This window comes from Denticeps clupeoides, chromosome 7, assembly GCF_900700375.1.
Source record: "Denticeps clupeoides chromosome 7, fDenClu1.1, whole genome shotgun sequence".
Taxonomy (NCBI): domain Eukaryota; kingdom Metazoa; phylum Chordata; class Actinopteri; order Clupeiformes; family Denticipitidae; genus Denticeps; species Denticeps clupeoides.
Window position 1 is genome coordinate 9,025,537 of NC_041713.1, and position 12,364 is coordinate 9,037,900.

At 42.5% G+C, this 12,364-nt stretch overlaps 1 protein-coding gene across 1 annotated transcript in view; it reads left to right on the forward strand.

Moving 5' to 3' along the window:
• jupb (junction plakoglobin b) overlaps positions 1–12,364 on the forward strand; it is a 50,648-nt gene that overhangs the window by 21,602 nt on the left and 16,682 nt on the right. The window contains exons 2-5 of the mRNA XM_028985123.1: positions 8,765–8,818; positions 9,680–9,835; positions 10,248–10,501; positions 11,350–11,588. Coding sequence (XP_028840956.1) covers positions 8,803–8,818; positions 9,680–9,835; positions 10,248–10,501; positions 11,350–11,588 — 665 coding nt within the window. The 5' untranslated portion in view covers positions 8,765–8,802. The remainder of the gene's footprint in view (positions 1–8,764; positions 8,819–9,679; positions 9,836–10,247; positions 10,502–11,349; positions 11,589–12,364) is intronic.

Consider the following 12,364-nt stretch of genomic DNA (forward strand, 5'->3'; position numbering starts at 1 on the left):
TTTTTTTTTTTAAATCAACAGCCTGTCGTTCCCTGGGACTTGCTACCTGCTGACGATTTTGCACTGAGGGATTTGCATCGTGCTGGGAGACATTCTTAGCCCCCCCAAATTAGAACTGCACCAAAGCAAAACATTGTTATCCATTTGTGAGCTTGCCTCCCTCCTGTTGGACCATGACAATCTCTGGTGCACACAGGCAGCTCGCTCCTGCAAGAAAACCGCTCTTCCGTATGACTGTTTATTAGCCCCCCGATGTTTGTGGGGGGTTTTGTGCTTTATATATATATATATATATATATGTATGGTTTTTTTTTTTACACAAAGTCGATTTGCCCTGAGCAATGCGAGTGAGGCGGCGATAAGGAAGTGCTGCCAGCCTAATTAGGATCAAACAAGTTTCGAGTTAATTAGCAGTTTGCCCTAGACCTTTTCAGAGCATGTTTCTGGATTAGAGTCTTAAATATGTCTTCATTTACCATGATTTCTGTGGTTCCGGGCTTGCTCATTCCAATGTACCATTTCCTTTCACTATTATCTGAATAGGGGTGGTTTATAACACACAGATTAAACCTAATCTGAGAATGAAATACCCTCTTGAAAGAGCCGTTTGAGGGAAAAGGAGGAAATCCGAGATATTTTGGTTCCTGCGTTTCTGTGGCTGCTAGCAAGATTAGCCTGCTATGAATTGGAAAGATGAACACATTAATAGACCATAGACATTTGAATTGATCAAATATCATTCTTCACCAGTCTGTACCTTTGTGAGGGCAATTTTCTTTGAAGATGAACCTTAATCAGTGATTTAAAAATGAACTGTGTGTCTCCATTGTTTCCTCTAATCGTCTCTTTTAGCACCAGGTTCCAAATACACGTTAACCATTGATCCATTAAGCCATTGATAAAAATATCCATGTTGGAGAATGAATTTTAGTATTAAAGATATTTATTAGTTATATAAAATATTTTAATATGAAAAAAATATATATGCTTAAGAAATATAACATACAAAACATGTTTTTGGGCATGTTCAATTTAACAAAATATAGCTGAATGGTAGAAGACAGGATGATTTTGGCAGGATAATAGTTGTGTGCTGTGAATCATTTTTAGATGTTGGCTGTTTTGTATCATGGTATATCATAAATAGTCCTCTAAAGCCAAATATGAGAATGAAACGCCCTCTTCAAACACCCCAGCTCCAAAACAACTGAAGCATAAAGTGAAAAGTGAAAGTGAAGTGATTGTCATTGTGATACACTGCAGCACAGCACACAGTGCACATAACGAAATGTGTCCTCTGCTTTTAACCCATCACACTTGGTGAGCAGTGGGCAGCCATGACAGGCGCCCGGGGAGCAGTATTTGGGGATGGTGCTTTGCTCTGTGGCACCTTGGTGGATCGGGATTCGAACCGGCAACCTTCTGATTAACTGTTAGGCCACCACTGCCCCAGAGAAAATTAGCAGAGGATTGTTGAAACACCCCCTAAAACATCAGGCATCATTTTTTATTTATTTATTTGTGTTAGCTGAATCCATTTCCTCTTGATATTGTCATTGTAAGGAAAGCAGTAAAGTTTTTTTTCGTTTTAGGACCCATAACAATTTATACAATATGTAACAGAGCATGAATCAGTATTTTCAGCAGCCAAAATTTTCAGGAAGCATAGCCATTTATCTGAAACCATAGATAAAAATGTTCATGTAGGGGAAGGAATTTCAGGGTGTTTAGTGCCTTTTTTTGGTCCCACGATATTGTTTTGACCATTTGTAATGTTTTTTTTTTTTTATTCAAAAACACAGGGAAGCTGAACTATAGGCGGCCAGGCGGATTTTGACCTATGGGCTGCAGGCAGCGAGGATGCTGGTCCTTTTGGAATAGATATCATTTTGAATAAGTGTTAAATGCTTTCTCTTATAAGGATTTATTTACATTCATACACTCAGCTCATTTTCAGTCGCACATTTGTGTGATGCATTTTACAGATGCACCATTTTTGAGCTTGAGGTTTTGGGGTCATATTGCCGCTGCTGTAATATGCGGCTAGGCTCAGTGGAAAGGGGGACTGTAGCGGTGCATATCCGTCATCCTCGCGTCAATGCCTGCCAGTGCTCAGTGCCGCTAATGGGAAAGGATTATGGAGACAGGAGATGAAAAGGATTTCTCCCTCGGCAGTCGGTATACGCGAGCGTGTGTGGGGGTGTGTGTAGGGGAGAACAGTTATCCTGTTGCATTGAAACTGTCACGTGTGAAAGCCATAAGATAACAGGGCCCACTCTCTCCAGTACCCCCACCCACTACCCTAATTAGCCAACTAGGCTTCAAGGACACATCAAACCCACCATCCTCAGCCGTGCTCTGACGGGGGAAAAAAATATATATATATATTATTTTTGTACAACTTTCGCTGTCAGAAACAAATGGAGTTGCTATTTGCTGCTCTTTCGCAAATGTTTTTCAAAAGGGTGCCCCCCCTCCACTGCATAATCACACCTATGACACCTATTTCCTGAAAAAACTTTAGCTTTTGAAGTGGAGATGTGAGGCACAATGACTCGAGGCTTCACGTCTCTCATTTTCTGAGCAGCCTTAGGTTTTTTACGCAAACCCCCCCTCTTTGTCTTTCAAATACAAAGCCTTCCCGTTCGGTCGGAATTTTCAGGGATGACAATTAAGTCTCGGCACTTTTTCTTTTGGGGGTCTGGGGGTTTCAGCATGAAAACTAGGCACCCTCCCTTGCCTGGCTCAGTCAGATTAATTGTGGAGAATTGAAAATGGTGGACATTAGAAAGGATGCTTCCTTGACTCGGTTCCTGACAGGGTCCATTTGTTACTCACCGCTGAGGTGTGACCACTGGCGCTCTTTTTTTCTGAAGGTCTGCTCTTATCTACAAAGGCCGCTGTTTTTTTCCAGGGCAGTGAGCGATAAAGAGGACGAGGGGTGGGGGAATGACAATAAACATGCCCTGTGGAGACATTTGGGGTTAGAGCCAGCTTCTTTTTTTGGCCCAATTAGGCTCTTTGTTGCCATGACCTTGACTCTTCTTCTTATACGTTGATAAATATTTTTCTTGTTCCTTCATGCTTACTGCTTTATTCTGGTTTTCCTTTTGTCTCATAGCTGCACTCATTGCACCTACATTGCCCCAGACTTGTTAGGTCTGGTGTGTTTGTAGAAGTGCCATAGCCAGTCCAGTCCTGTCCAGCTTCTAGTTGTGGTTATGTAAATTGATTTGACCTCCATTGAGTGTTTTTTTTTTCTTGGGAGATGCCATCTACTGCATCATCTGCCTACAGCCACATCCCATGGTTCCTTCCATGGGAGATCTTGATGTTTATCTGCATGGCTGCATGATTGTCAGATAATGGGCATTTCTGCCATAATCAAACATAGAAAGTCACAGAGTCACTGTGCAGTTGGACAACAATGGACAACTACATTGAAAAAAATAGGTCTTTCAAAAATATGTGCTAAGAGTTTTTTGCACAGTGATCAGTTCCAGAAACACACACACAAAATGAATACGTGTCAATAAATGGACATGTGGGCATGTGAGCCTACCTCTTTTCACGTTTTCCTCTTGGTTTGTTCTTCTTGTAGATCTCCAATCTACAAGAAGAGCAAACCAAGAGGAAAACATACTATAAATTGAAAAGGGGACCATTTCAATAATTTTGTCAAAACGCTTTTGGTGTTCAATGGAAACTGTTTTGCAAGTCTGTCAGATGGCAGGCCATATTGTATCCTGACCCATCCTGGAATGGGAGCAGCGCATGTTGTCCATCCCCATATTGATCTTCAGAAGTGGGTCATGTGATTGCTGGATTGATTATGTAGCGAGCAACTCTACTTAATTGCCACAAATTTGAAAATGTCTTTGTTACTTGTCTGTGTTGAACTGGAGACTATATGAAGTGGTCATAAATGCACAATTAGATAACATATTTTTATGCCAGTAGTAAGACCACCATTATTTTGCTTTTGCTCTTCCCATGCCTACAGAAGTGTAGCTGAGATATGAGGTCAGTCATGAGGGGTCATGAGGCATTAAGCCTTTCAGGCAATACAGAGAGTTGATGAAATGGCAATATGTACCTGCTCGCATGGTAGGGGCAGGAAGTTATTTCGCTGCATAATTGCAAGTCAGGAAGGGGGCCTTGGTTCTGACGTTGTCACCCCTGTCCCCCCAACCATTTCCTTTCTATCTTAACAGTCCCTGGAAGTGACCGTTGTCTCCAAGTAAAAGGAAATGCTATTGTTTCAGATGGGCACTTGTTTGGGGGGGTGCTTTGCCATTTCTTTGCTGCAGTTCCCAGTTCACATGGTACATTGTCCTTTAGTGTCGCTGTACACGGATGGGTGATAAAAACAGCGTTCTGTTTCAGATGAGGCTATTAACGTCATGATTTGCAAGAATGTGTTTTTTTTTTTGTCACAAATTACCTGATCTATTTTTTACTCAACCAGAGGGACGGGCACCATTCGTGCAGATAATTTTCCCTCATTTGATTATTGTAGAGACGCTGTCCAAGACATTGGTCCAAAATTAGGTGTTCTGAGCTGTTGTCTAATATATTTATATTATTAATATTTCTTCAAAGAGTGAAGATGATCAGATGATTTGCAGATATCCTTCGTTCTAAAAATATGCTAGAAAAAGACCTGCCACACACTTGTTTATAGATATTTTAAAGTGGTGTTCTACATATGGCCGTGACAGACGTTACTTCACTGAGGGGCGGCTGCACAAAGTAATTTACATCACAGCATGGCAGCACCTCAGACTGGATCGCAGTTGGTCTGCAGCTTATCTCCCTCGCCAGAATCTTTCCACAACGCTGTCACTCTGCCACGCAGGGCATCCATTTGAAATCCCAGCCAAGCCAAGGGGTGACTGGCAGTGTCATCAGATGTGACTGCGAGGCCATGGTGAAACGGGGCCACTGGATGCAATTTTTTCCCTCCGTGGCTGCTCATTGGTCCCCGTGCCAAATCATCGACAGCTACCAGCACTTTGATCTCCCCCGAGCCTGCAGAGCAAAACAGAGATGTTGTTTTTCCTCTCGTCCTCAGGCACTTGGACTGGGCTGCAATGTGCCACCCTTTCATTACATACATATTTAGAGAGAGCTGCATTCAACACAGTAGGGCTGTCCGAGGTAATGCAAAGTGTTACATCAATTAATGGCAACGAATTTTATCTGAAATCACAGTTTTTGAATTTATTGAATTCTGTACTGATTGGTGCCTTTTTGTCTGCTGCCATAATTATTTTCTAACTTTATCTCATAAATAGTCATCTCATAACCATTAAACCACAAATACTAGATGATGTACATTAACATACATATAATAACATATGATAACCACCCACACACCCTTTCAAACTCATCCAATGTGATGTACTAAGGCACTCAATGATCATTTGAAGCTTTGTTCACGATTAATTACGCAAGCATATCAAACTGAAAAACAACTGGAACATCAGCCCTGCCAGGATTTTCATTTGCCAACCACATTAACCATCATTTGAGGAGCAAAGCCAGTGTTGCAGTAAAGACATTTTTAGAGGGGGCACAGATCAGGAAATCAGTAGAACTGATTACATGGTAAAGAGGGGAAAACAGGGAGCAGTGAGAACGTTAGAAAGAATCAAGAATTAAGGCTGTCCTTGAGAGGTAAAGGCAGCGATAACAAGCAGCAAAGGAGTGGAGAGATAGAGAAGGAGAGATTGCGTCGCTCATGTTTCCCCTTTCAGGACAATGGACAGAAAATGGGAATTTCCTCCCGGCTTTGGGTTCTTTCCTGTGCCGGTTATTTCTGTCCCACTGATCTCACATGTTTATGCTACTCTGCACAGCAGTGAATGTGACCTGACTTGAGCCTTGCACGCTTTTCCATGTTCACTCTTAAAATAACACATGCTGGTTCCGCTTTCAGAGCTGGATTTTATGCCATGAATGTTAATCATCTTAACGACCGAACGTGCTGCTGTCTGTTGTGACTATTCCGAAAATGTAGCTGTGTAGCTACTGCAATATAATGATTTTAAAAAGCCATTTTTTGTTGTATTGGCCCCTAAAAAGATGCTCAAACAAAAATGATAAGTGTGTACCACTGCAACTGAAAAAATGCTAAATTGCCACTGCCTCTGAACCACTAATATGTTTACATTAGAGTTTTGCATCTAGTCCACCGGGAAGCAGTGGAGAGCAGCTTGGTGACACCGGGACACAGTCTCCTACCGCGGTCATTTCAATTCAGCAGCACTGGTCATTTCACTGTGTCCTCACTGTGATTGTTTATTTATTTGGGATCAACTTTATATGTGTGCGTGTGTGCATGAGTGGATATTGTGATTAAAATTATAAGAAAAAAAGTGCTGCACTTGCTTTCAATGTGAGGGGGTGTGGATAAAAGGTTGGAAGGCATAATGGTTAAAAGTGATAGAAAATCTAGAATGGGACTTTGATGAATATTTGCTTCACTAGAGAAAAGGGTTAGAAAGATGTGGGAGTAAAACTGAAAGGGGATGCAACACGCCGAAATGAATAGGTGGGCGTGTGTTAGCTGGGCTCCAGTTAATGGAAATACTTTGTTAGCATGAAGCACTTTGCAAACGTTGCATCTTCTGACAGTCAACTGTGTCCGTTACTATTAATACACATTTTACTGTACTGTTGAGGCGTATTTGATCATTTTGGAAGCTAAAATAATAAAAAATGTGAATTTTTCACACTATAGGGTGTGGCTTGAATTATTCAAACTGTCTTGTACCACATACAGCACGGTGCTGAAAAGTAAGATATGGCAGTGTGGGTGCTTGCTTGCATCATATTAGGGACTGGAATACATCATTATTTGCATATTATCAAATGTCTTTTATGCTGCATGTAGTTTTGACTTTCATAGCATTACAATAAAATGTTCTCATGTCTGCCTGTGTGTCAGAAATGGTGCACATACAGAACAAGTCTAATAACGCTGGGATGACAAGGCTGGGCTGCTTTGCTTACTCAGGGTGGAACTGGCAGCGGCTCTTATCAAAGATCTCATCTCGGTATGCCAAGTAGACAGGTGCTTTGCAAAAAGGCAGTGCGCGCATGAAATAACGCGCCGCGGTGACATCCTGACACTGCTTCTCTACTGGTTCCTGTCATGGGGAGAAATCCCACGTTTCAGAGAGAATTGGTACGTGACAGTCTCCAAGACAACAGTTCCACGGCCCATTCAAGTCTTTCATTTCAGCTGTCAGTCATCTGGTCTGTGCCTCGTTGGCGTATTTAATTAGCTTTCTGACATTTATTTAGGAGCAGGAACAGTTTTCGTTTTAGATTCTTTTTTCAGAACTGTTTGATGTCTGTGTAGAACAGCATGCTGTGTACAGACGGAAGGTCCACGCCTACAGAAATCCCTCCTTATGCAGATGCATTTTGCACTCAAAACCTCAGCCCACACACAATCTTGCTGTTTCTTGAAATCATTGCACAGGTACACGCTTTGTTGAATTTTATCTGAATTTGGCTTCAAAAAAAAAATTAAAAAAAAAATCTGCCTTTGATTAAGCACAAACAAATCCCATCTGAAGGTGTTTCTGCTGTACATGTCATCTGAGTCATTTTCTTCTTAACCATTTCTTAATTAGCCATCAAAGGGGCACATAATTGAAATGGCTTAATTAATAAATAAATTGAAATATTTGTCCAGGGAGTGATTCTCACTGCTCTCACGAAAAGGGGTGTTTTTAGTGTCCCATGAGCCCATCTGGACTACACGGAGTAGGGGTTTGAGTGGCCTGGTTTACCACACGGGCCCCAGAGCGCCAGTTTTCCCTGCTCCATGGCCATCTCTGCTGTCAGCGCTGGCCTAATTATAGTCATGAATTAAGCATTCTTTGGGAGCAAAGAAAAGGACCTTTATGGGAGGGGTGCTCCCAGTACTGGAAAATGTCACTGTCACGCTTTTCTGGCCCATCCGCAGGGACCACTGCCCCTCTTCCACTTTGGATCTGATCTTTAAGATGATGAACTTAAGATTCTATTATTTAAACATCCTGCCATTGCCCCATTGTTATTCAAGGTCTGAAAAATGGCCTGCTTTAATTGAAGTAGTAAATTCAATTGTGGCCTTTCGGTGCCTTCCTCATCATTTTAAGCTAAGCAGACCTCTGGGAGCATCTCAGCAGGACGTTCACCATTTGCCGTACAATGGCTGTGTGATAAAATACTGCAATCCTGTCATGATACGGTTTGGAAGGGGTTACACCGGGTCCGGGATCTGGACCGGAGTTTCCTGTTCGTCCTGTGTAATGTTTCCTGATCGTTTTCGCCTGTGTCTGATCGTATAAAGCTGCCCTTTATAAATCCAGCATTCACGGCTATTTCACACGTCATTAAAAAGGCTAGAATATTACAAATAAATAAAGATCCATTACTTGTTCTTCTGCCATGATATTCTTCTGAGCCTGGATTTATGCATTGATTGTAAATGAAAAAAAATGTGATCAACAGGGTGGACAGTAATGAAGTAAAAGTAAATGTAATTAGTAATTTTTGTTTATCTGTACTTTACTGAAGGATTTACATTTGGGGAGACTTTTTACTACACTGGTTATGTGGTGACGTGAGGGTGCCACATAATTATATTTATTTACTTTCACTTAGGTCAAGGGTCAAAGGGAGGACATTTACTTTTAACTGGAGTAAAATATAACTACTTTAACTTTAACTACTTTAACTTCATCTCTTTTCTTTTTCACCACAGGTTTTGCTGAGGAAGCCGGTCTTTCAGACTGGACAGAGATGATGTCCAGGCAAAGTATGTCTATTTCCCTTCCGTTGTGCCGTTAATTAAGTACGGTTGATTGCGATGAATAGGATCTGAAAATCATCTTTGCTGTATTTGACACAGCAGTTCAGTCTGTCTGGAAATTGAGATTCTGTTGTGTTCCTGACTGATGGTGTTTATTGAGGTCAGGGCTCCAGTGTGCAGGAACTAGTTGAGCTGATTTAAACAGTGTTGCTCCTTCAAATCCCAGGAGTAAAAACTGCCTTGCCCTTGAGCGAAAACACTTTGTTTCCCCAGAAAGGGGAAGCTTTTGAATCAGTGTGGCAAACTGGACAATAATCACCCGGAAGAGGGTAAATAAGGTTAAATACAACCCAGTAGTCTGGTGTTCCGCTGGGATTTGAATCTGCAATGCAGGTAAGAGCCCCTGTGACCTAATCCCACACCCCCGGGTAGCTTTCCCTCAGTGCAGTGCAATGTCTAACGCCCTGATTTACAAAAGCTTTTTTTGGGTGCAAAATGTTAATGCGGGCCAATCCAGTCCACAACACAAATAACTGGACCGATGTGACGCTCCTTTAATGGCATGCCAAATGTTTTGTTCCCACTTTTAGTTTTTTCGTAAATCAGGGTGTAAATGGCAAACCAATAAATCTGCTTTATTACAGGAGTGGGAAAGCTCTGTAAGACTTGGATCACTGGATCTATGTTTAAGATAATACTCTAATTAAAATAGGTTGAACGTGGATTAAGTTGTGTTTACTGCGATAAATACAATGCACAATACACAAAAGTAACGTAGGCAGTCATATGCAAATGTACACGTGATAAAAATAAGGAAAGCAGGGGCAATTCCTGAGCCTGGGCGCTGCCTATTGTAATCATTTTTAGTGAGTGAGGCCGAAAGCACGGTGAAGGTGGCCGAGTGGCAGCAGACGTACTATTCCTCTGACTCGGGGATCCAGTCAGGCGCTACCACTGTGCGAGACGATGAGGGATCCGAGTGCAGCGGCAAGAAATACACCACTGTGGTGGAGAACCATTCAGGTATGCTTTATTTATATCGCAGTTCATCACTACTACATCAGTATTTGTTGTATGTTTACATTTGTGTTATTTGGCAAGGTTCTCTTTATCAGTGAATTCATTCTGATACTGGTTCACGACAAATGCCACCAGTCTAAACCATCTGTTGGCAGGTAATTTTAAATGTGGTAAATTACAAATGACAAAGCTTATTCAGTCTTCTAAAAGATTCTGAAACTGTAGTAAAAGTTTCAAACTTACAAACTTCAAATTACAGTAGTCTTTTTATATGACCAGGGACTGAACAAGAACCCGAGTGGCCTGTGTGGTAAAAAATTGTTCTGATGTTCCGCAGGGTCCAGTACACCTGATCACTGGTGTGGCATTGAATTTTTTTGTACGTTTGAAAAAATAACAGGACACATATTTACAGATGCGGAGGCTCAGTACACCCTGACCCGGGCCCAGCGGGTACGTGCCGCCATGTTCCCAGAGACCCTGCCAGAGGGGGAGGCAGTGTTGACCACCCAGACTGACCAAAACCAACAGACCAACGTTCAAAGGCTGGCCGAGCCTTCACAACTTCTTAAGAACGCCATTGTCCACCTCATCAACTACCAGGACGATGCTGACCTGGCCACCCGTGCTGTGCCTGAACTTACTAAGCTGCTTGCAGATGATGACCAGGTGTGGGATACTAATGTTTTTTCCCTCCCAGCATTAAACTAATAACAAGTGGTTGTACTACACAATTGAGCAATTTTATGGTATTAGGACATTTCTAAAATCATCACAAAAGCATTGTGATGTTGTTTTTAGCACATCTTGGCTTGGTGAATACAGTGCCATAAGGAATCAGGCATTCTGTACATCATTCTTACATAACTGCCTGCATCTGGGGAGCAAAAGAAAACTGGAGTAAACTGTGGGATGAAGAAAACCACCACGGCAAGGCACAATGAAAGAGACACTTACCCCCCATATACACACACACACACACACACACACACACACCATGAGGCTTGAAAGTACTCCAGTTGGAAGGTGTGTTGTTGTCCCATGTGTGCCCCTCGCTCTCACCAGCATTGATGTGGTTACACGTCTCTGCGCCACAGGCTGCTTATCAAGGTCGCCAGCCAATCAAATTGGTCACATTGCACCCGCTGCCCTAGAAACAGGCAATCACAGATTCTTGTCTAGTTTCATCTTTTCTTGCAAGAGCAAAATGAGTTATTGTTGTCCAGTGACTTCTGTTTGAAGTCTGAAAAAGCATCTGATTGGTGGATTTCTGTCATATTTGCTAAATGTTCTGTTCATGAATGTTTGCAATTTGACAAACATATAATTTATATATTTTATACCAGGTGTTATATTAATTAGCTTTGCATTGATTAATTGGTTAATTGATAAAATTACAATAAAATGACTTTTAAAAAGCCAGTACTCCAATTTACACTGAGGTTGCACTGAGGTTACTTTACCTCAGGAGTAAACAGCTTCTAAACAACCTTGTTTCTCTTCATTTCTCTTCTCAGGTGGTGGTGAATAAGGCTGCAATGATTGTGAACCAACTAACACGTAAGGAAGCATCCCGTCGTGTGTTGATGCAATCCCCTCAGATGGTGGCAGCTGTGGTGAGGGCCATGCAGAGTACGGGTGACATGGAGACGGCCCGCTGCACCGCCAGCGTCCTTCACAGCCTCTCCCACCAGCGTGAGGGCCTCCTCGCCATCTTCAAATCAGGGGGCATCCCTGCGCTGGTTCGCATGCTCAGGTCAGCATGTTACTGTGTTGGGCATTTTGCTGAGAACTCCAGTACTGACAGACAAAATTGGATGCTGGATAAATGCTGTCATATAGACAAAAAAAGTTATAACTAATGTAGAGAGGTAGTGAGATGAGCTGGTATCACTGACAAGAGAATTCCTTTATCTTCTCACTAAACAAACTTCAGTTAGTGGGAGCCTCTCCCAACCCTTATTCACGATCTGACATTTGGTATGCCTGGATATTCCATTGGAGGGTGGGACTTATGAATGTCCGGCCACATTGCAGTCACGAGTCCCATATCCTATCCTGGGTCACTGGGGCACATGCCAGGGATGCACAGCCTGAAATGGATGCATGACTTTGGAGGGTGGAGGAAACTGGAGCTCATGGTGGAGTCCGAAGGCAACATGGGGAGAGCATGCAAGCTCATAAAGTGTGCACACATAAAGCTGGGACCTGGAATAGTACCAGTAGTTACATTTTGACCTTGGTTGGTCTGAGATTACAGTACTGTAAAAACATAACTTCATGTTCCATTTTCACATAATCCAATTAAGTGTTTGTAGCAGCATCCATCTTGTAGTGGTGGCCTAGCGGTTAAGGAAGCGGCCCCGTAATCAGAAGGTTGCCGGTTCAAATCCCGATCCGCCAAGGTACCACTGAGGTGCCACTGAGCAAAGCACCGTCCCCACACACTGCTCCCCGGGCGCTGGTCATGGCTGCCCACTGCTCACTCAGGGTGATGGGTTAAATGCAGAGGACAAATTTCACTGTGTGCAC